Source organism: Scyliorhinus torazame, chromosome 10 (genome assembly GCF_047496885.1).
Source record: "Scyliorhinus torazame isolate Kashiwa2021f chromosome 10, sScyTor2.1, whole genome shotgun sequence".
Lineage (NCBI taxonomy): Eukaryota > Metazoa > Chordata > Chondrichthyes > Carcharhiniformes > Scyliorhinidae > Scyliorhinus > Scyliorhinus torazame.
This window is the reverse complement of record NC_092716.1, coordinates 109,524,177-109,547,479: the sequence shown is the minus strand read 5'-3', so window position 1 is coordinate 109,547,479 and position 23,303 is coordinate 109,524,177. Positions and strand designations below refer to the sequence as shown.

Below are 23,303 nucleotides of genomic sequence, written 5' to 3'. Positions count from 1 at the left end.
TGGACAAGAGTTGAATTCTAGAGGTGAGGCGAATGACAGCCCTTGACATCAAGTCAGAATTTGACCAAGTGACGCATAAAGGAGCCTTCACAAAATTGAAGCCAATGGGAATTAGGTGGTAAACATGCCACTGGCTGGAGATATAGTGAACAAAAAGGAAGATGGTGGTGGAGGCCTCAGTTGATCTGCTGTTAAAACCTTCATCCATGCTTCTGTTAACGCTAGACTTGAGTAATCCAACACACCCCGTACAGATTCCCATCTACCCCACTCTATAAACTTAAGCTGATTTAAAACACTGCCGCTTCAAACCAAGTCCTGTTCACTCCTGTCCTGACTGACCTACACTGGCTCCTGGCTGACCAACGTTTTGACTTTGAAGGTCCCATTCTTTTCAAATTCCTCTATTGCCTCACCCCTTCCTAACCTCTGTAAGCTCCTCCAGCATGATTACCCTCGGAGATCTGCACGCATCCCATTCTGGCTTCTTGGGCAGTCCCCAGTTTTAATTGCTCCACCATTGGTGGCTGTGTCTCCAGATATTGAAGCCCCAAACTCTAGAATGCGCTTCACACTTCAATCCCAGCTTTTGGTCATCCAACCTAATATCTGCTTGTATGGCTCAAGTTTGTTTGATAACATCCCTGTAAGGCACATTGGGGCATTCGATTCCATTACAGGCCTTATATAAATGCAATATATGGCTTACAGCACCAACACAGAACTGACGACAAGTCATACACAGATGGAGGTATGCTGTATTTTACCTACGGCTCTTACCTTCCTGGGAGTTTTGATATAGAGATGATACAACCACTTCAAGACGGCAATTCTCGTCATCATCCCTGTTACTGTGTCATGAAGGTGACGATCAAGCACCAGCACGATTCCATCTAAGTCAAGGGCCTCCTGAGAACGGTCTATCCTGCACAAGTAATAAGCAGTTTTCTCAATATGCATTAAAAAGAGGTAGAGCGAGGGGATGGGTAAAAATCGGCTGCAAGCTAAGAGGAGGTATACCATATCAGACCATGACTACCTGACAACAATAGGATCCGAATACATGCACACACAAGATCGGAATGATTGTGTGGTGAGCTGTTGACTGGAAAGGTAGCACGTTCTATTTTTCATGGGTAATGCATTGTCTGGTGCCAGCCCGAGCAGGTTTGGATAATATGTGGAACCAGGTCAGAGTCGGCGCCCTCAGGGGCGGGCGCCCCAGAGTCAGCACCTTGGCGGGGGGGGGGGGGGGGGGGGGGGCAACGACGGAAGGGGGATGACACAGCGGCAGCGCCTTCGGGGGGTGGGGGGGGAACGATGATACAACAGCAGTGTCAGCACCTTCAGGAGCCGGCGACACATCGGCAGCGCCTTCAGGGAGCCGACGACACAACGCCTCAGCCTTCCGGGGGTGGACGACGACAGCAACAGAATCAGCGACTTTGGTGAGGGTGGGAACGACATACGACATAGCGCCAGAGTTTGAATTAATAATTTTCACAGGTTGGTCTTGAAACTGTGTGGATAACTAACTTGGATTCTGCTAGAAGTGAATGTCCAGCTTTTTCTACATTAAATCCACTCATACCTTTCCTGAAACCTGCCCTTCGAACGGTGCTTTTTTATATTTTAAATTTATTATTTAATAATTTAGAGTACCCAATTATTTTTGTCCAATCAAAGGACAATTTTGTGTGGCCATGTTTTTTTAAATAATTTTTTTATTGTCACAAGTCGGCTTATATTAACACTGCAATCAAGTTACTGTGAAAATCCCGTCGCCACATTCTGGTGCCTGTTCGGGTACACTGAGAGAATTCAGACTGTCCAAATTACCCAACAGTACGTCTTTCGGAACTTGTGGGAGGAAACCGGAGCACCCGGAGGAAACCCATGCAGACTTCACACAGACAGTGACCCAAGCCGGGAATCGAACCTGGGACCCTGGAGCTGTGAAGCAGCAGTGCTATCCACTGTGCTACCGGGCTACCCCAATGGCGCAACCGCTGCAAGTATTGCTATGTGCATGCACCGCCACGGATCCTGCCATTCTCCAGCCGTTTTTGTTTAGAAGCCGGGAGTTTTACTCAGCGCGGCTGCTAGACCCTCACCGGTCGCAGGATCGCTTAGCCTCCAAATCGGTAAATCCAGCTCATTGTGTTTAGCTTTAGTAAGATGCAGTGAATGGGAAGAGGCAGAGCTGACACAATCAGCTGTTGAGTTTGTATTCAATTCAGTTAAAGATTTGAGTGTGGATAGACAAGCAGCTTCTCTCAAAGCAGTTTAGTTGAAAAGATTTTTCTTGTGAACAGAACAGTGGTTTCTGAAAGGCTGGCAAGTTAAACAGTAATTTGACATAAACAAGAATCTGCAAGCTGGTTCCTGAAGGATCTCTCTGTCAAAGTGGTTTATTGAAGACATCTCTTTACTGCATATATTCCTGGGTTGGCTAACTGTATTTAAAACTAGATTTTGACCCAAGTTGGGTTTTGCTTTAGTGGAGATAAAAGATAGCAGTTAGGATTTAATGTTTCATTATCATTGTTCAACATTGTTTAATGGGTGGTTGTAAGTTGTTTTCTTGTATGATGTTAAAGTTATTTTAATCCTGTGTTAGTAATAAAGTTTATTTTAATATACCATATCCCTATTTACGTGTGGAATCATTCCGGGAGCAAAGTATCCTTTCCTCAGTCTTACAAAATTAAAATAAAATATTGAGGCTTCTGTCCAGTATCCTAGCAGCAGTTGGGGTCTGGTCTGGGATCTGTAATTGATAATATGGAAAGATGTGTCATTTGAAACATGGAAGTCTGGCAATATCTGGTCTGAGAGAAACATGATAGGATACAGGGAAAGATCCCACAAAGGCTTAACAGCAACTGTCAGGGAAGGATTGTAAAATGCAGATATCCTTGGTCAAGCAGGCTTGGCAAACAAGACAAACAGGATTTTGAATGAAGCCAAAAACAATGGCTCACACCTTCATTGAAAGTAACTAACTTAGTAAGGATCTGGAAAAGAATGGATGAGTTCAGTTGAATTGTGAAAATTTGCTAATACCAGGTAAATTAAAGAAAACTGGAGGCTCTCAGTCTACGAGAAACATAATATCAAAGCCAAAATCAAAGTCAAAATTATGAGCTGAGGACACAATTGGAAAATAAAACTATAGAAATGACAGGAATTAAAAGTAACACCTCTTGAAACCAAAGCATTTTGAACATCACAAAGGAAACAATGTAATCAGATCTATGAGATGAAGTCATGTCAAAATTAATACTTAGTTGGATTAGAAGGTTTAGATCAAAAGATACTTTTTACAATCAAAGAAAATAAGAGTTACTTTACAATAACATCAAAAAATGTAATTGTTAGAAAGCAAATATAAACCTTGAGACCAGGGCAGGAACTATCAGATTCAGAACCAGAACAAGAACCAGAGCTCAGAGGGAGAGAGAGAGAAGCAGAGAAGGAACAAACAGCTAGTCACAATCAGCTCGGCCATGGGAAATGGACAGGGCAGAGCAGCCGAGCTAAAATAGCTAAATACATCTAAAGAAGACCAGACTTTAAAGAAGATTGATTGTCAAGTTGGGCCTGAAGGTCCCTTCAACCAACCAGAAGGATCCAGAAGCAAGATCGTTTTACTTTTCTGTAAAGACAGTGATTGCATCTTTTAAAAAGAGAAAAAGAAATATAATAATAAAATAACTTAAAAGTTTTAACCTGAAATAGTGGTTATTCCAAAGTCTACTTTACTTACTTAGCAATGCGGGACCCAGGATTGATGCTACTAAGTGGTAAGTAGATGAAATCTTCGGTGAAGGTATGGGTTATACCGGGGGATAACTTGAAAATATAGTTTGACCTGAATAGCACCCACTGAAGCTTGCATCGGAGTCAGGGAGTGAGAATCCCTGATCACCATTTAGAATGTCGGCCCTTTTTGGTATAGGGGGACTTCTAAGAATAGTGGTGAGTTTTCAAAAACAGATCGTAATACAGAAAAAGAATATCTGACCTTCCAGCCTGCCCAACAGAGTTGTGGTGCCTATATAGTGTGTCAAGAGGCTCCGTAACCCCTCAGTTTCACACAGTGTCCTGGAAGGGATAACACATTAGAACAAAAAACGCCGGGCCAATGAGTGGAAAGTACAATTTATAGGGAAATTAAAATCCATTTTTTAAGATCGATAAGGCAAGGAGAAGCCTATCACAGTTGGGAAACAGTTTACTAAGCGTGTCAAAGGAGGCAAAATACTAAAAATAACACTGGGACATTGAAGGAGGAAAGAAAGTAAAACAATAAAAGGAGTCCCTACTCCTGCAGCACCTACTACCCCTCTCCCCTTTCCTAGCACTCAGCCCCTGACAGTTAAATGCAAAAGGTGAAAAGCAGATCATCTACTGGTCTCCAGTCAAAAGCAGAAAGGAACGGAAAGGAGTCCAAATCTACAGACAACACAATTATATCACTTGAGCATTTTCCTTTCATAATGGTGACTGAAATAGATTCTGTTCATCCTTTCACCGGTCAGAAAGAGGCGCTATGGTGACATCAACAGGAGGGAGGGTGTAAAATACCACCACAGCTTCAAGTTGAGATTTGTATCATCAATATCATGGAGAAATTATTATTCATCTTTTATATGTTCAATTATTGGTACAATGGAGAGAGATTGTGTGGATTCTGGTCTAGTGGAGACTGTTGCGTTCACTTGCACACAGTAACACAGTCACAAGCATTTCCTCTGGTTCAGTCCTGCTGCCTGTATCATGACACATGTTACAGTCTGCTTGAGAAAATAAGCAGCTCATTTATTCTTGTTGAGGGGACTGCACTCATAAAAAGTGGCGTTTCCAAGGCAGAGGTCAATGTCCTCATTGGGGAAATTTGTCCTTGTAATCAGACAGTTAATCGACATGCCTGACTACACTCCCTAATCGGTCAACCATGGCTCAGTTAGCTGCTCTCTCACCACTGAATTAGAAGATCATGATTTTCAAATCTCGCTCTAGGAACACAATAAGGGCTGGCACTCCAATGCATGACTGAGCCAGTGCTGCAATATCGAAGAGGGGACATTAAACCCCATCTGCCCTCTCAAATGGACATAAAAAAAAGTCCCATGACACTTCGAAGAACCATTCTCCCGGGTGATTAAGATCACTGAAAAGCAGATTATCTGCTCATTATCACATCGCTGTTTGTGGGGATTTGTTGTGTGAAAATTAGTCGCCTTGCTTTCTGCATCACGACAGTGATTACACTTCCTAAGTATTGAATCGGCTGCAAAGTGCTTTGGGATGTCCTGAGATTGAGAGATGCTACACAAACGCAACTTATTCTTTCAGCCACTTGCACGCGACATTCATGTGTACCGGAGAGCAACCAGAAGCTGCAACCCAGTGCCACAGGAAGACATTCAGTCACCAACATTCAGGGAAACTTCAGTACAGGCTGGGATTCGAACCGGAGGCTGACATCATTGCACATTGGGGTTCGAACCAGAGGCTGATATCATTGCAGACTGGGGATTGAACCAGAGGCTGATATCAGTACAGACTGGGGACTGAACCAGAGGCTGATTTCAGTACAGACTGGGGATCGAACCGGAGTCTGATATCAGTACAGACTGAGGACTGAACTGGAGGCTGATATCAGTACAGACTGAGGACTGAACCAGAGGCTGATTTCAGTACAGACTGGGAATCGAACCGGAGTCTGATATCAGTACAGACTGAGGACTGAACTGGAGTCTGATATCAGTACAGACTGGGGACTGAACCGGAGACTGATATCAGTACAGACTGGGGACTGAACCAGAGGCTTCCTCAACTGCATCGCTCAATATTGCACCATGCACACAATTTCCCGAGGCTCCAGGAGCAGCTACAAGTTAAAGGGAGTGAGCCGATTTCATGTACTCACGTGACACCGGTGTTGCTGGTGCTTAAGTCTTGGGATGTGTTCGACTCTGGAAAGGGGAGAAATTACATTTTAAATTCATTCTCTGCCTTGCATTTAATATTCTCCCAAGCTGGTTCTCACCCTCCTGTTAATCTTTGGTCCTTCCTACACGTGCAGTGAAGTTAATGCTGCTTCAATTTAGACTGCAGCATGAAGTGTGAGGACCATCTTCCAGATGCATTGCTTTCAACCAGTTTCCTGTTCACAGGGCCCTCTACAGAGACAGTAAATATGAGAGCATTCGGGGATCGGGTCAGCCAGGAAAATGTGGACTATTAGGCGACTGGAGTCAGAAATGCATATGTACAAATTAGGAAAGTGGGAAGGCCTTGGAGAGGGTGCAGAGGTGAATTTCCAGACTGGGGTCAGGTTGAGGAAGGGTAGCACGGCAGCACAGTGGTTAGCACTGTGGCTTCACAGCGCCTGGGTCCCGGTTGGGTCACTGTCTGTGCGGACTCTGCATGTTCTCCCAGTGTCTGAATGGGTTTCCTCCGGGTGCACCGGTTTCCACCCACAAGTCACGAAAGACGTGCTGTTAGGTAATTTGGACATTCAGAATTCTCTCTCTGTGTACCCAAACAGGCGCCGGATGTGGTGACTGGGGGCTTTTCACAGTAACTTCATTGCAATGTTAGCCTACTTGTGACAATAAAGATTATTATAAAAGCCTTGATTATGTGGATAGACTGAAGAAGCTAGAATTGTTCTCCTCAGAGTAATGAAGGTTACGGGAGATTTAACAAAGGTGTTGATGGGGATAGAAAGTGAAAAACAGTTTCCACTGGCAGAACACCTGGTGTGGAGGCAGTGTCAATACTAACTTCCAAAAAAGAATTCCATAAACACTGGTACGTGGGAAGGGAAAATGAGATTGGGATTAATTGGACTGTGCTTGCAAAGAACCGTCACAGGCATGATGGTCTGAACGGCCTCCTTCTGATGCTACCTAAAACAAAGCTAAACCCCGTTTAGAACCTGTGCCAGCCAAACCAACCAGCAAAAATAGATTTTTCTACCTTCTTTCAGTAATCAATCCAGCCTTTTCAGACTGCCGACAGGCAATGTTACTTTATGCCCCCTCTCTGGTCGCGATTATGTAGTGGCTCTGCTGTGACCTCATCCGAGGTCAAAGCTCACTCAGCGCAAGGTCAGCTGGAGGCTAAGCACCAATGATGGAGTTACGAAGCAACCTCAGACACCACTGAGCTGTGGTAAAATGACTGAGTGCGATAGCAAAGGAAATGGATCACTGACAGGCTTCCCAGGAGGATTAAAAGCTGACGGATAGGAGAGAAAGAGTCAGGATAAATGGGTCTTTTTCTGGATGACAAGATGTAACTAATGGGTGCCACAGGGTTCGGTCCTTGGGCCCCAGCTATTCACAATTTTTACAAACAACTTGGATACAGGGATAGAAGGTTCTATAGCCAAATTTGCGACAACACAAAAATAGGTGGAATAGTAAGTTGCAATGAGGAAATAAGAGCCTTACAAATGGATAGAGGGAAGTTAGGAGAGTGGGCCAAAATGTGGCATATGGAATTTAACGTGGATAAGCGTTTGGTCATGCATTTTGATCGGAAAAATGAAAAGGCAAATTATCTAAATGGGGAGAGACTTCAGGGTGCTCCATTGCAGAGGAATTGGGAGGGTCCTCGTTCATGAGTCACAGAAAACTGGCATGCAGGTACAGCAGGCATTAAAGAATGCGAATGGAATACTGGTATTTATAGCTGAAGGAATAGCATATAAAAGGTAAGGAAATGTTGTTGCAACTATACAAGGCATTGGTGAGGTTGTACCTGGAGTATTGTGCACAGTTTTGGTCCTCTTATTTGAGAAAAGGTGTAATGGCAATGGAGGCAGTTCAGAGGAGGTTCACTAGGTTGATTCCAGAGAGGAGGGCATTGTCATATATGAAGAGAGATTGAACGGTTTAGGCCTATACTCTCTCGTGTTTAGAAGAATGAGGGGAAATCAAATTGAGGTATTCAAGATAATAAAAGATATATATAAAGTAGATGTGGAGCGGATGCTTCCTCTTGTGGGGCATTCTAGAACTTATGATAAGAGGTAGCAAATTTAAAACGGAGTTGAGGAGAAGCTACTTCTCCCAAAGGGTTGTGAATCTGTGGAATTCACTACCCCAGAGTGCTGGGACTGTGAGTAAATTTGGGGAGTTAGACAGATTTTTAATTGGCAATGGGTTGAAGGGTTATGGGGAACGGCCAGGAAGGTGGAGTTAAGGTCAGGATGAGATCAGCCATGATCGAATAGCGGAACAGACTCACTGGGCCAAGTGGCCTAATTCTACTTCTATATATCATATGAAACTTCAATCGGCCACAAGGGTACATGAATCTGACTACACCGCACAGGATCTTTTGGAAATAGATTGAACTGCTGGAATAAAATGTATCTCACAGAAAATACACATTGGTAAACTACACAATGTACATGGGACAACAATAACTCACTGAGATCAATCCTCTCTTTGTGACCAACCTCAAGTGGTCAGTAAAGGTCCCTCTATAATTACATAGTATGACATGATGTGAACCAAGCCCCATTCTCCCATTGCTCATATGTTCATTATCCTGCACTGGCTCCCAGTCTGGCACCCCTTGATTTTCTTGAATTCATACCCCTATTTTAAAATGACCTTTGTGACCTCTCCCAGTCCAACACTCCCCATGCCTTCTGGAAATCTGAATACAATACATCCATCTTTACCTACTTTACCTACAGCATGCTACTTCTTAAAGAACTCCAATAAATTGGTTAAATATGATTTTCCTTTCACAAAACCATGTTGACTCTGCCTGATTACCTTGAATGTATCGAAGTGCCCTGCTATAATGTATTTAATAATGGTTTGTAACATTTTCTCCATGTCAGATGTTAAGTTAACTGATCTGTAGTTCCCCGCTTTCTGTCTTCTTCCCTTTTTGAATAAAGGCGTTACATTTGCTATTTTCTAATCTTGGTATCCATTATTCTATATAATATATATATATATATATAATCAGAATGGAACCTTCTCCAAATCTGGGGACGTTTGGACATTTCAAACCAGCACGTCAACTATCTCATTAGCCACCCTAGGAATGAAGTCCATTAGGACCCAGGGACTTATCAACCTGCAGTTCCAACAATTTGCTCAATGCCACTTTCCTAGTGATTGCAGTTTTCTCGACTTCCTCCCTCCCTTCCATTTACAGCCATTTCTGGGGTGTCATTTGTATCTTCTCTAGTGAAGGCCAATGCAAAATACCTGTTTAATTAAGCTGCCATCTCCTTATTTACCCTCATTAATTCTCCAGACTCACTTTCTATACAAAACGCTCACTTGTTAACTTTAAAAAAAATATCTATACAAACTCTTACTGTCTGTCTTTACTGTCCTGCTAGCTTTCTCTGAACTCGAATCTTTCTCTCATTAATCTTCAAGCCATTCTTTACTGCTCTTTATATTCTGTTCAATCGTCTGACTTACCTTTCAACTTTGTGCCTTTTTAAAAAGTTCAATACTGTCTTTAACATTTTTATTTATCCATGGATGGGGAGTTCTCCCCTTGGAAAATTTATTTCTTGTTGGAATGTATCTATTGTGTATTTCGAAACATTGGTCTTAAACGTTTGCCACTGCATCTGGACTGACCTATCTCTTAACCTAATTTTCCAATTCACTTTTCGCTAGCTTTACTTTCATGCCCTCAATGTTGCCCTTATTTAATTTTAAATACTAAACTTGGACCAACACTTCTCTCCCTCAAGCTTAATGTAAAATTCAATTATATTGTGATCGCTGCTACCGAGGGGCACCTTCACTATATGGCCATGAACTAACCCTATCTCGTTGCACAAATAAATGAGCTTTTACTCTGTATTTAACACTATTGCTGTACCTGCCCTGGAAGCCTTTGATGGGAGAATCTAGAGAAAGCTTTACTCTGTATCCAAATCTGTGCTCTACCTGTCATAGATTCAGCCCAACATGCCCATGCCAGTCAAAAAAGATCTGACTACTTTACAAAGAGCAAAAGAAAAGTACAGCACAGGGACAGGCCCTTCAGCCCTCCAACCCTGTGCCAACGATGCTGCCCGTCTAACCTAAAATCTTCTACACTTCTGGGATCCATATCCATCTATTCATCCTATTCATGTATTTGTCAAGATGCCCCTTAAATATCACTATCATCCCTGCTTCCACCACCTCCTCTGGTAGCGAGTTCCAGGCACCCACTACCCTCTGTGTAAAAACACCTTCCTCTCAAATCTCCTCTAAACTTTGCCCCTCACACCCTAAACCCATCTCCCCTAGTAATTAACTCTTCCATATTGGGAAAAAAACTTCTGACTATCCACTCTGACCATGCCCCTCATAATTTTGTTGATTTAATCAGTTCGTCCCTCAACCTCCGTCATTTCAGTGAGAACAAACAGAGTTTATCCAACCTCTCCTCATAGCTTTTTAAAAATAAATTTCAAGTACCCAATTTTTTTTTCCAGTTAAGGGGCAATTTAGCGTGGTCAATTCACCTACCCTGCACATCCTTTTGGGCTGTGGGAATGAGACCCACGCAGACAAGGGGAGAATGTACAAACTCCACATGGACAGTGACACGGGGCCAGGATCGAACCCAGATCCTCAGCACCGTGAGGCAGCAGAACCCCTCCTCATAGTTTATGCTCTCCACATCAGGCAACATTCTGGTAAACATCTTGTGTACCGTCTCCAAAGCCTCCACATCCTTCTGGTAGTGTGGTGACCAGAATTGAAGGCTATATTCCAAGCATGGCCTAACTAAGGTTCTATACAGAACGGCATGACTTTGGTAGAAACTAGAAATTACATAGGGAATATCAGACACCGCAAAGACACAAATTGTATCAGCAATCTGAGCATCTCTCCCATTTCCTCGATTCATTTGCCTGCCAACTGTCTTGTGTTTAACTTCCTGTTGGTAATGTAATAGTATTCAAAAATTACAATAGATTACTTCAATGTCCTTTTCAAACATTTTTAAAAACAGTTACAGATTCCCTAAACAAGAGCAGCATGGTGGTGCGGTGGTTAGCACTGCTGCCTCGCGGCGCCAAGGACCCAGGTTTGATCCCGGCCCCGTGTCACTGTCTACTTGGAGTTTGCACATTCTCCACATGTCTATGTGGTCTCACCCCCACAACCCAAAAGATGTGCAGGGTAGGTGGATTGGCCACTGTAAATTGCCCCTTAATTGGGAAAAAAAATTGGCTACTCAAAATTATTATAAAAAAACAGATTCCCTAAACATGTGAAAGTAATTTCAAATGTTTCTAACTGTTACAGGATCAAAGGTTATCCCACTTCATACACTCACAGGACAGATACAACAGAGTTAGAGGCAGAATAAAGCTCCCTCGCATAATAATCTTTAGTATTGTCATAAGTAGGCTTACATTAACACTACAATGACCGAAAGAACAGTGGACTATGCTTCTTTGGTCGGACAGGTTTTGGAGGTGTGATTATGAGGAAGTAAGAACTGCTGTTCTTAACACTTAACAGCTGGTGCCAGAGGCCGACAGGCAGAAATTTAGAAATTTAAGAGAACAGGCCAGACCAATTTGGAAGCTGTCAGTGAAAAGGAAATGGAGTTCAATTGGGTGTGTCGGTCAATGAAGGTGGAACAGAATTTCAATAACCTTAGGGTAATAGATGTTGGTGGAGAAATTCCAAAACAATGTCCCTTTGGGGCTAAGATCTTAAAGTTCACAAAATAAGCAAAACCTCAGTAATGGCAGAGGGTTACAAGTTAACTCATAAGCTGATTAGTAACCCAACATTGGAACCTTCCAGAAACACTGGACTGAGAAGGTCAATGATGAACAGAGGTCATGCCATGCTGAGAAAGGTGGAATAGATAAAGACCCAGGCTTTTTTCACATTAGTAGAAGTGAAGGTTTGAATGACAGGTTTAATTCGAGGGGATTGACGTGCTACTTTTGTCTTGAGAAAGAACATGTAACAGCTGAATACTGGAAGTTAAACAAATCTGCCATGCTTGTTCAGTCATGAGGTATTCCCCCAAGAGGTGATAATAACCTGACGGTAAAGTTCACAATAACCAGGAACCCTGGTTAATAACCTGGAACTGTGAAGCAACAGTGCTACCCACGTGCTACCGCGTTGCCAGTCAGATCTAGCAGCATTTGTGGGAAGAGAAGCAGAGTGAACATTTCCAGTCCATATGATCCTCCCTCAGAACTGTAGATGGGTCAAATGGACTGGAAACATTAACTCTGTTTCTCTCCCCACACATGCTGCCAGATCTGTTGAGTTTATCCAGCATTTTCTGTTTTTATTTCAGATTTACAGCATCCGGAGTATTTTGCTTTTATTGGACCCGACAGAAACACGCTGGAAATTTAATAAGCCAGCATTCATCAGTAAAAGCACAGAAGAAAATCACGCTTGCCAGAAACTAAATTTGGTTACGACTGCCATGCTCAGTTCCAAAATATTCAATCATGTCACAACTAATCCCAATTACACACCTCCGACCAAACCCATAAATTGCCAGTTCATTATAAAGACATTTTTCCCTCATCAATTATCTTCCTTCTGGGCAGCATGTTGGTGGTGGTTAGCACTGCTACTTCATGGCACCGAGGACCCAGGTTCGATCCCGGCCCCGGGTCACTGTCCATGTGGAGTTTCCACAGTCTCCCCGTGTCTGCGTGGGTCTCACAAAATGGAGCAGAATTTATAGTCTGAAATTGTTAAACTCAATGTTGAGTCCAGAAGGCTGTAAAGTGCCTAATCAAAAGATGCGATGCTGTCCCTGAAGCTTACATTGCACCTCACAAGAACAGTGCAGCAGGCCAAGGACAGAGATGCCAGTGTGAGAGCAAGAAGGGAAGTTAAGGTGCCAGGCCAGCCAGAAGCTCAGGGTCATGTTTGTGGACATAATGGAGGTGTTCCGCAAAGCAGTCACCCAATCGGTGTTTGGGCTCACCAATGTAGAGATACCCGCATGATAAGCAGCAAATACAGTAGGCTAGATTGAAAAAGTACCGAGAAATTGTTGCTTCAACTGGAAGGAAGGGTTGGGACCTTGTACATAGAATCATAACATTTACAGTTCAGAAGGAGGCCATTCGGCCCATCAAGTCTGCACTGGCCCTTGGAAAGAGCACACCCCCTAAGCCCACACCTCCACCCCATCCACTCCTAACCTTTTTCTGTTGGACACGAAGGGCAATTTAGCATGCACAATCCACCTAACCTGCATATCTTTGGGCGGTGGGAGGAAACCGGAGCACCCGGAGGAAACCTACGCAGACACAGGGAGAACGTGCAGACTCCGCACAGACAGTGAACTAAGCCGGGAGTCGAACCTGGGACCCTGCAGCTGTGAAGCAACTGTGTTAACCACTGTGCTACCCTTTGGTTGTATATCTCATGTGATTGCATGGGAAAGAGCTGTGGAAATGAGACCATCCCATACCTCAGCAACCACTTCTGTTGAAAGCACACCATTGACAAGGAGATCCAGCAACAGATCAGCTTTCTATAGACTCTGGCAGCAGATCTTCCCCCCACCCCCCCAAAAAAAATAATCAATAAAAGCCCCAGTATACAGAGCAGTTGTCATCACCATGCTCCTATGCTGCAGTGAGACCTAGACTGTGAATTGATGACAAATCAGAGTGCGGGAGAAATTCCATCATCAGTAACTTTGCCCAGGGTTTCCCAAACTTTGGGCCCCTGGTGACCTCCCAAGTGTATCAGGGAACCCCAAACATTCTCAGTGACGATGCCCCTTTATTTGCCACAAAATAGGTGTGAACACTGAAATCAAATGTAAAAAGTCTTTCCCAGCTATATCTGTGCATATATTAGGAAGAGGAACACAGTCACAAACACATTGGCCAGCTACATAGCCCCCCTACATTAATCCCTGGGCAAGCCACCCTCCCATGGTAACCTCACATTAAGCCCTGAAAGTAGCATTCACTTTAGGAGAGGGGGATTGTGTGAGTGAGAGAGAGGGGGGATTGTGCGAGTGAGAGAGGGGGGGGATTGTGCGAGTGAGAGAGGGGGGGATTGTGCGAGTGAGAGAGGGGGGATTGTGCGAGTGAGAGAGAGGGGGGATTGTGCGAGTGAGAGAGGGGGGGATTGTGCGAGTGAGAGAGGGGGGGGATTGTGCGAGTGAGAGAGAGGGGGGATTGTGCGAGTGAGAGAGGGGGGGGGATTGTGCGAGTGAGAGAGGGGGGATTGTGCGAGTGAGAGAGGGGGGGGGATTGTGCGAGTGAGAGAGAGGGGGGGATTGTGCGAGTGAGAGCGGGGGGGGGATTGTGCGAGTGAGAGCGGGGGGGGGATTGTGCGAGTGAGAGAGGGGGGATTGTGTTTAGCAGGAAAGTTCTCCTGCTAAAAAAAAAATGATGTGTTGCCATTTGTCAATTTTAATGAGAGGAGTGATGCAGAAAAACTGATACTCACTCGCACCAATCCCCCTCCCTCATCCGCACAACCCCCCTCCCTCAACTGCACAAGCCCCCTCCCTCAACCGCACAACTCCCCTCCCTCATCCGCACAACATCCCCTCCCTCACTCGCACAATCCCCCCTCACTCGCACAATCCCCCCCATCACTCGCACAATCCCCCCTCACACGCTCGCACAATACCCCCTCACACTCACTCGCAATCCCCCCCCTCACTCACGCGCACAATCCCCCCCTCACTCACTCGCACAATCCCCCCCTCACTCACTCGCGCAAACCCCCCCTCACTCACTTGCACAATCCCCCCTCTCACTCACTCGCACTATCCCCCTCACTCATTCGCACAATCCCCCCTTTCACTCACTCGCACAATCCCTCCTCTCACTTACTCGCACAATCCCCCCTCTCACTCGCACAATCCCCCCTCACTCACTCGCACAATCCCCCCTCACTCACTCGCACAATCCCCCCTCACTCACTCGCACAATCCCCCCTCACTCACTCGCACAATTCCCCCTTTCACTCACTCACACAATCCGCCCTCACTCACTCGCACAATCCCCCCTCTCACTCACTCACACAATCCGCCCTCACTCACTCGCACAATCCCCCCTCTCACTCACTCGCACAATCCTCCTCACTCACTCGCACAATCCTCCTCTCACTCACTCGCACATTCCCCCCTCTCACTCACTCGCACAATCCCCCCTCTCACTCATTCGCACAATCCCCCCTCACTCGCTCACACAATTCCCCCCTCTCACTCACTCGCACAATCCCCCCTCACTCACTCGCACAATTCCCCCCTCTCACTCACTCGCACAATTCCCCCCTCTCACTCACTCGCACAATCCCCCCTCACTCACTTGCACAATCCCCCCTCTCACTAACTCGCACAATCCCCCCTTACTCACTCGCACAATCCCCTCTCACTCACTCGCACAATCCCCTCTCACTCACTCGCACAATCCCCCTCACTCACTCACTCAATCCCCCTCTCTCTCGCTCAACTCGCACAATCCCCCTCACTCACTCGCACAATCCCCACTCTCACTCACTCGCACAATCCCCCCTCTCACTCACTCGCACAATCCCCCCTCTCACTCACTCGCACAATCCCCCCTCTCACTCACTTGCACAATCCCTCCTCTCTCTCACTCGCACAATCCCCCCTCACTCACTCGCACAATCCCCCCTCACTCACTCGCACAATCCCCCCTCACTCACTCGCACAATCCCCCCTCACTCACTCGCACAATCCCCCCTCACTCACTCGCACAATCCCCCCTCACTCACTCGCACAATCCCCCCTCACTCACTCGCACAATCCCCCCTCACTCACTCGCACAATCCCCCCTCACTCACTCGCACAATCCCCCCTCACTCACTCGCACAATCCGCCCTCACTCACTCGCACAATCCGCCCTCACTCACTCGCACAATCCGCCCTCACTCTCTCACAATCCCCCTCTCACTCGCACAATCCCCCCTCACTCACTCGCACAATCCCCCCTCACTCACTCGCACAATCCCCCCTCACTCACTCGCACAATCCCCCCTCACTCACTCGCACAATCCGCCCTCACTCACTCGCACAATCCGCCCTCACTCTCTCACAATCCCCCTCTCACTCGCACAATCCGCCCCCTCACTCGCACAATCCCCACTCTCACTCACTTGCACAATCCCCCCTCTCTCTCACTCGCACAATCCCCCTCTCTCACACAATCCCCCTATCTCTCTCACACAATCCCCCTCTCTCTCACTCACACAATCCCCCCTCTCTCTCACTCGCACAATCCCCCTGTCATAATATCCACGCATGTATATAATGAAGTGCAGACAGGCAGTGATTGACACACAGGATAACCAGTAAGCACACAGCACAGTGCAGCCAATCATCAGACAGTACACCACCACTATAAAGCCAGAGGACACTAGGTTTCCCGCTCTCTCTGGACCCAGCCACTGAGACAGTCAGAGTCCACGAGCTAGCACAGTGCAAACACCATGCGGTAGCTAGTGAATCTGGTCAGGCTAGTACAAGGTCTCCAGTCAGTTCAGTATAGTGTCGACCCACAGTTAAATATGTATGTTGTTCTATTGTTCAATAAAACCATGTTGGATATTCTTCAGTGTTAGAGGTCTGTTTCTCGCATTGCTGCATCAAGTGCAGTCCACACCGAACTGACCTGCCTAACACATCATGGTACCACGGAGTGATACTGAAAATTGACAGACCTACCTCGAGTGAATCAGCATTCACCAGCAAGCAGCCATCCGGTGACATGGAAAACATCCAGCCTCCTCCGCAGCTCCGCATCTCCGGTAACCTCGGCGCAAATTGAAAGCTCTTCAAGCAAAAGTTCCTCTGGCACATCGAGGCCTCCGACATCGAAGCAGCATCGGATGCCAGGAAGATCGCGCTATTTCGCTCCACCGCGGGGGACCACGCCATCCACATCTACAACTCCCTCACGTTCGCTGACGGCGAAGACAAAATGAAATTCAAAACAGTCCTGCTGAAGTTTGACAGCCACTGCGACATTGAGGTGAATGAGAGCTTTGAACGGTACGTTTTCCAGCAGAGGCTTCAGAGTAAGGATGAACCTTTTCAGTCCATCACCCATCTCCGCATCCTAGCACAGTCATGTAACTATGACTCGACGGCTGATTCCATGATCTGGGATCAGATCGTTTTGGGGTCCACTCCGACTCCCTCCGCCAGCAGCTCCTGAAAGTCAAACAGTTGACCCTCTCTGTCACTATCGAGACGTGCGTTGTCCATGAGCATGCTAAGAATCGTTACTCCCACATCAGGGCGGCAGAAACTGCGAAGCTGGCTTCCCACGAGGCGGAACGGGTGCAGGCCATTGCACAAATGCATGGCCTAAGCATCGAGGAGTGGCCGTTTTGCGCGCTTTTCCCGGGTCCCTGCGCATGCGCGCCACGACCGAGTGGACGACGAGCCCGACAACCCGACTGCACAGGTGTGTATGTCGACCGACCGCACTGCGCAAGCGCGATGGCACACGGAACGCGCTGATGTCGGCGTCATGATGTGTCCAAATTGTGGCTCCGCCCATTTAAAGCGGCAATGTCCGGCAAAAGGACGCCGGTGTCTACAGTGTGGCAAGCTTGGCCACTACGCAGCCCTTTGCAGATCTGCTCCACCGCTCAGCAGCCAGCGATCCCAACTGCGGCGCAGAAGTGTCCGCTCAATACAACAAGACATGCCAGATTATGATCACGACAGCCCAACGAACCCTGATGCTGAGTGTCTCAAGTCCCCATACCGGGTGGGCATCATAACTACACATGCGCTGCCTTCCACCACACCTATGCAACGCCTCTTGATCCTCAGTGTGGATCCCGACGAGTGGTCTGCTGTCCTCACAGTGAACAAGGCCCGCATCCGGTTCAAACTGGACACCGGCGCATCGGCGAACCTCATCTCGAAATCTGACCTCGACACCATCCGCGCCAAACCAAGCACTCTTCCACCAGCCTGTCAGCTCCTTTTTTTTTAATAAATATAAATTTATTGAAAATTTTTTCCAAACAACAATTTTTCCCTCTTACAAAGCAAACGAAACAATAACAAAACAGAATTTTTTAACAATACACAGGTAACAAAACCTCCTTGTCTATTGACCTAAACTAAACTAACCCCGCCCCCCCCCCCCCCTCACCCTGGGTTGCTGCTGCTGGTCATCTGTCTTCCCTCTAACGTTCCCCTAGGTAGTCGAGAAATGGCTGCCACCGCCTGGTGAACCCTTGAGCCGATCCTCTCAGGGCAAACTTTATCTGCTCCAGTTTAATGAACCCCGCCATATCATTTACCCAGGCCTCCAGTTCGGGGGGTTTCGCCTCCTTCCACATGAGTAGGATCCTGCGCCGGGCTACTAGGGACGCAAAGGCCACAACGTCGGCCTCTTTCGCCTCCTGCACTCCCGGCTCTTCCGCAGCCTGGTTTGACCCGGGCCTTCACCACCTGCGAAATCACTCCCGTCACTCCCTTCCAATACCGGGCACGCCCAAAACATGTGTGCGTGGTTTGCCGGGCTCCCGCCACACCTCCCACATTTGTCCTCCACTCCAAAGAACCTGCTCAATCTTGCCCCCGTTATGTGTGCTCTATGTAGCACCTTAAATTGAATCAGGCTAAGCCTGGCGCATGAGGAAGAGGAATTTACCCTGCTTAGGGCATCAGCCCACATACCCTCCTCTATCTCCTCCCCTAATTCTTCTTCCCACTTACCTTTTAGTTCGCCCACCGACTCCTCCCCCTCTTCCCTCATCTCTCTATAAATCTCTGACACCTTGCCCTCTCCGACCCACACCCCTGAAAGCACCCTGTCCTGTATCCTGTGTGTCGGGAGCAACGGAAATTCCCTCACCTGTTGTCTAGTAAACGCCCTCACCTGCATATATCGCAAGAAATTTCCCCGGGGCAACTTATACTTTTCCTCCAATGCTCCCAAGCTCGCAAAAGTCCCATCTATAAATAAATCTCCCACCTTCCTAATTCCCAACTGGTACCAGCTCTGAAATCCTCCATCCATTCTTCCTGGGGCGAACCTATGGTTGTTCCTGATAGGGGACCCCACTAGGGCTCCCCGCACCCCTCTCTGTCGCCTCCACTGTCCCCAGATATTCAGTGTTGCTGCCACCACCGGGTTCGTGGTAAACTTTTTAGGTGAGAACGGTAGCGGCGCCGTCACCAGCGCCTCTAAACTCGTCCCTTTACAGGACTTTCTCTCCAGTCTTTTCCACGCCGCTCCCTCACCCTCCATCATCCATCTACGTATCATTGCCACATTGGCGGCCCAATAGCAATCACCCAAGTTCGGTAGTGCCAGTCCTCCTCTGTCCCTACTACGCTGAAGGAACCCCCTCCTTACTCTCGGAACTTTCCCTGCCCACACGAAGCTCGTGATGCTCCTATCTATTTTATTAAGAAAGGTCTTGGTGATTAGTATAGGGAGACATTGAAATACAAATAAGAACCTCGGGAGGACCATCATCTTAATTGCTTGCACCCTGCCCGCCAGTGATAGAGGCTGCATGTCCCACCTCTTGAAGTCCTCCTCCATTTGTTCTACCAGCCGTGTCAGATTAAGTCTGTGCAAGGTTCCCCAGCTCCTAGCGATCTGAATCCCCAGGTATCGGAAGTTTCTTTCCACTTTCCTTAGCGGTAAGCCTTCTATCTCTCTACTCTGGTCCCCTGGATGTATCACAAATAATTCAATCTTCCCCATGTTTAGCCTATACCCCGAGAATTCCCCGAACCCCCTCAAAATTCGCATAGTCTCTATCATCCCCCCCGCTGGGTCCGACACGTATAACAATAGGTCATCTGCGTATAACGAGACTCGGTGTTCTTCTCCCCCTCTAATCACCCCTCTCCATTTCCTGGAGTCTCTCAACGCCATGGCCAGAGGTTCAATTGCCAACGCGAACAACAATGGAGACAGCGGGCATCCCTGTCTTGTTCCCCTATATAATCGGAAATACTCCGATCTATGTCGACCTGTAACTACGCTTGCCGTTGGAGCCCCATAAAGAAGTCTAACCCAGCTAATAAACCCGTTCCCAAACCCAAACCTCCTTAACACTTCCCATAAATACTCCCACTCCACCCTATCAAATGCCTTCTCTGCGTCCATTGCCGCCACTATCTCTGCCTCCCCTCCACTGGGGGCATCATTATCACCCCTAATAGTCGTCGCACGTTAACATTCAGTTGTCTCCCTTTTACGAACCCTGTCTGGTCTTCGTGCACCACCCCCGGGACACAGTCCTCTATCCTCGATGCCAGTACCTTTGCCAGCAATTTGGCATCCACGTTCAATAGTGAAATAGGTCTATAGGACCCGCACTGCAACGGATCTTTGTCCCTCTTCAAAATTAGCGATATCGTCGCCTCCGACATCGTCGGGGGTAGAGTCCCCCCTTCCCTGGCCTCATTGAACGTCCTCGCCATCAACGGGGCCAGGCCTGTCAGCTCCTTGACGACAATGGCAACGCCATAGCTGCCAGTGGCTCGTGTCAACTGGGGGTATCCAATAAGGCGATCAAGGCGACGCTGCGGTTTGAAATCGTCGGGCCTGACAGAGCATCTCTGCTCGGTGCTCGTGCCTGCAAGCTCCTGAACCTTGTTCAACGCGTCCACAACATGTCATCATCACCGGCGACAGCCTCATCCAATGGAAACTTGCAAGCCGACATAGATGACATCATCACGCAGTACCACAGCGTGTTCGACGGAATGAGCACGCTCCCATACCGAGACAAAATCCTCCTCAAGCCGAACGTCACCCCTGTAATTCATGCACCTCGCCGGGTGCCGGCGCCCCTTCAGGATCATCTGAAGAAGCAATTACAGGACCTCCAACACCAGGGCATCATATCAAAGGTCACAGGGTCAGCTCCATGGTCTGTGTCAAGAAGCCATCAGGGGAGCTTCGCATTTGCATTGACCCCAAGGATCTAAACCGCAACATCATGAGGGAGCATTACCCGATACCAAAACGAGAAGGGTTGACCAGTGAGATGGCACATGCCAAATTCTTTACTAAGCTCGACGCCTCCAAGGGTTTTTGGCAAATACAACTGGACGCATCTAGTCGCAAGTTGTGCACGTTCAACACCCTGTTCAGCAGTTACTGCTACAACTGGATGCCTTTTGGCATCATATCTGCCTCCGAAGTATTTCATCGCATCATGGAACAGATGATGGAGGACATCGAGGGGGTGCAAGTGTACGTTGACGATGTCGTTATCTGGTCCACAACGCCCCAGGAACACATCGCTCGCCACAAGGAGGTATTCCAAAAAATCCATGAACATGGTCTTCAACTCAACAGGGCCAAGTGCTCATTTGAACAATCGGAGATCAAATTCCTATGTGACCACATCTCGCAGCAGGGCATACGGCCAGACGCTGACAAGGTCTCGACGATCAACGCCATGAAGACCCCGGAGGACAAAAAGGCGGTCCTCCGCCTTCTCGGAATGGTCAATTTCCTCAGGAAATTAATTCCCAATATGGCATCCCACACCACGGCCCTCCGTCATCTCGTCAAAAAGTCAACGGAATTCCAGTGGCTGCCCACGCATGAAGAGGAATGGCGTGAGCTGAAAGCAAAACTCACGACAGCCCCGGTCCTAATGTTCTTCGACCCAACTAAGGAAACCAAGATATCAACTGATGCAAGCCAGGACGGCATTGGGGCGGTGCTCCTTCAGCGGGATGACTCCGCGTCCTGGGCTCCAGTAGCGAATGCCTCCAGGGCCATGATGCCCACTGAGCAACGGTACGCTCAGACTGAGGTGGTGTGTCTGGGCCTCCTAACAGGGATGGTCAAGTTCCACGACTATGTTTATGGTCTGCCGAAATTCACGGTAGAGACGGACCACAGGCCTCTAGTCCACATAATCCAGAAGGATTTAAACGACATGATGCCTCGGTGACAGCGTATTCTTCTAAAGCTACGCCGCTATGACTTCGAACTGGTCTACACGCCAGGTAAAGAGTTGATCGTTGCAGATGCCCTGTCCAGGTCCATTACCACACCGCATGAACAAAGTGACTTCATCTGCCACATAGAAGCCCAAGTTCAGTTGTGTGCCTCGAACCTTCCGGCCTCCGACGAACGGGTGGTCCAAATACGTGAGGAGACAGCCAAGGATCCTCTGCTGCAACGCGTGATGCAGCACCACAGCAATGGCTGGCAGAAGGGACAATGTCCCCAGTTCTATAACGTAAAAGACGACCTGACGGTGGTGGAGGGAATCCTACTGAAACTCGACAGAATCGTAATTCCTCAGAGAATGCGTGCTATGGTGTTGGGCCAACTCCATGAGGGTCATCTTGGGGTCGAGAAATGCCGACGCAGAGCTCGGGAGGCGGTCTATTGGCCAGTCATCAGCCAGGACATTGCCGACACAGTCTTCAATTGCCCTGCCTGTCAGAAGTTTCAGCCAGCTCAACCCAAAGAAACGTTGCAGCAGCACGAGATTGTGACCTCTCCGTGGTCCAAAGTCGGTGTAGACCTTTTCCATGCCAAGGGGCGTGACTACGCACTCCTGGTCGGCTACTTCTCCAGTTACCCAGAAGTAGTGAAACTGTCTGACCTCACGTCGAAGGCGGTAATCAAAGCCTGCAAAGAAACGTTCGCCAGGCATGGGATACCGCTCACGGTAATGAGCGACAACGGTCCTTGCTTTTACAGCCAGGAATGGTCTGACTTCGCACAGTCCTATAACTTCCGTCACATTACCTCCAGTCCCCATTACCCGCAGTCAAACGAGAAGGCCGAAAAAGGGGTCCACATTGTAAAGCAGCTGCTGTGCAAAGCTGCAGATTCAGGCTCCGATTTTAAGCTGGCGATGCTGGCATACAGGGCGACCCCACTGTCCACTGGATTGTCTCCAGCCCAGATGCTCATGAATCGCACTCCCAGGACCACAGTTCCATGCATCCACGCTCCCGACCTTGACCACCTCACAGTCCTACAGAAAATGCAGCAGTCACGGGTCCAAAAGAAAGCCACGTACGATGCCCATGCCACGGATCTGCCCGAGCTGGCCACAACTGATCATGTTCGCGTACAGTTGCCTGAGGGCGGCTGGCCAGCCACAGCTGTTGTGCTCAAACAAGTGGCCCAAAGATCATTCCTTGTCCGCATGGCTGATGGCTCCCTGCTACGGCGCAACAGACGGGCACTGCGAAGAGTTCCACGCCCGCTACCTGACCGGCGTGCCCCGCCGCCTACGATGCCTCCTCCGGATGTACCCTACCACGAGGCCACCGATCTACCAGCAATCCCG

At 47.8% G+C, this 23,303-nt stretch overlaps 1 protein-coding gene across 4 annotated transcripts in view; it reads right to left on the bottom strand.

The window, feature by feature from the left end:
* Positions 1-23,303, bottom strand: part of vac14 (vac14 homolog (S. cerevisiae)) — a 442,569-nt gene that overhangs the window by 302,310 nt on the left and 116,956 nt on the right. For all 4 annotated transcript variants that reach the window (XR_011949565.1, XM_072518576.1, XM_072518578.1 and 1 more), the window contains 2 exons: positions 5,939-5,984; positions 781-925 (listed from right to left, as the gene is read on the bottom strand). Coding sequence is in view for 3 of the 4 variants with exons in the window: in XM_072518576.1 (XP_072374677.1) it covers positions 781-925; positions 5,939-5,984 (191 nt within the window). In the remaining variant the exon portion in view is untranslated. The remainder of the gene's footprint in view (positions 1-780; positions 926-5,938; positions 5,985-23,303) is intronic.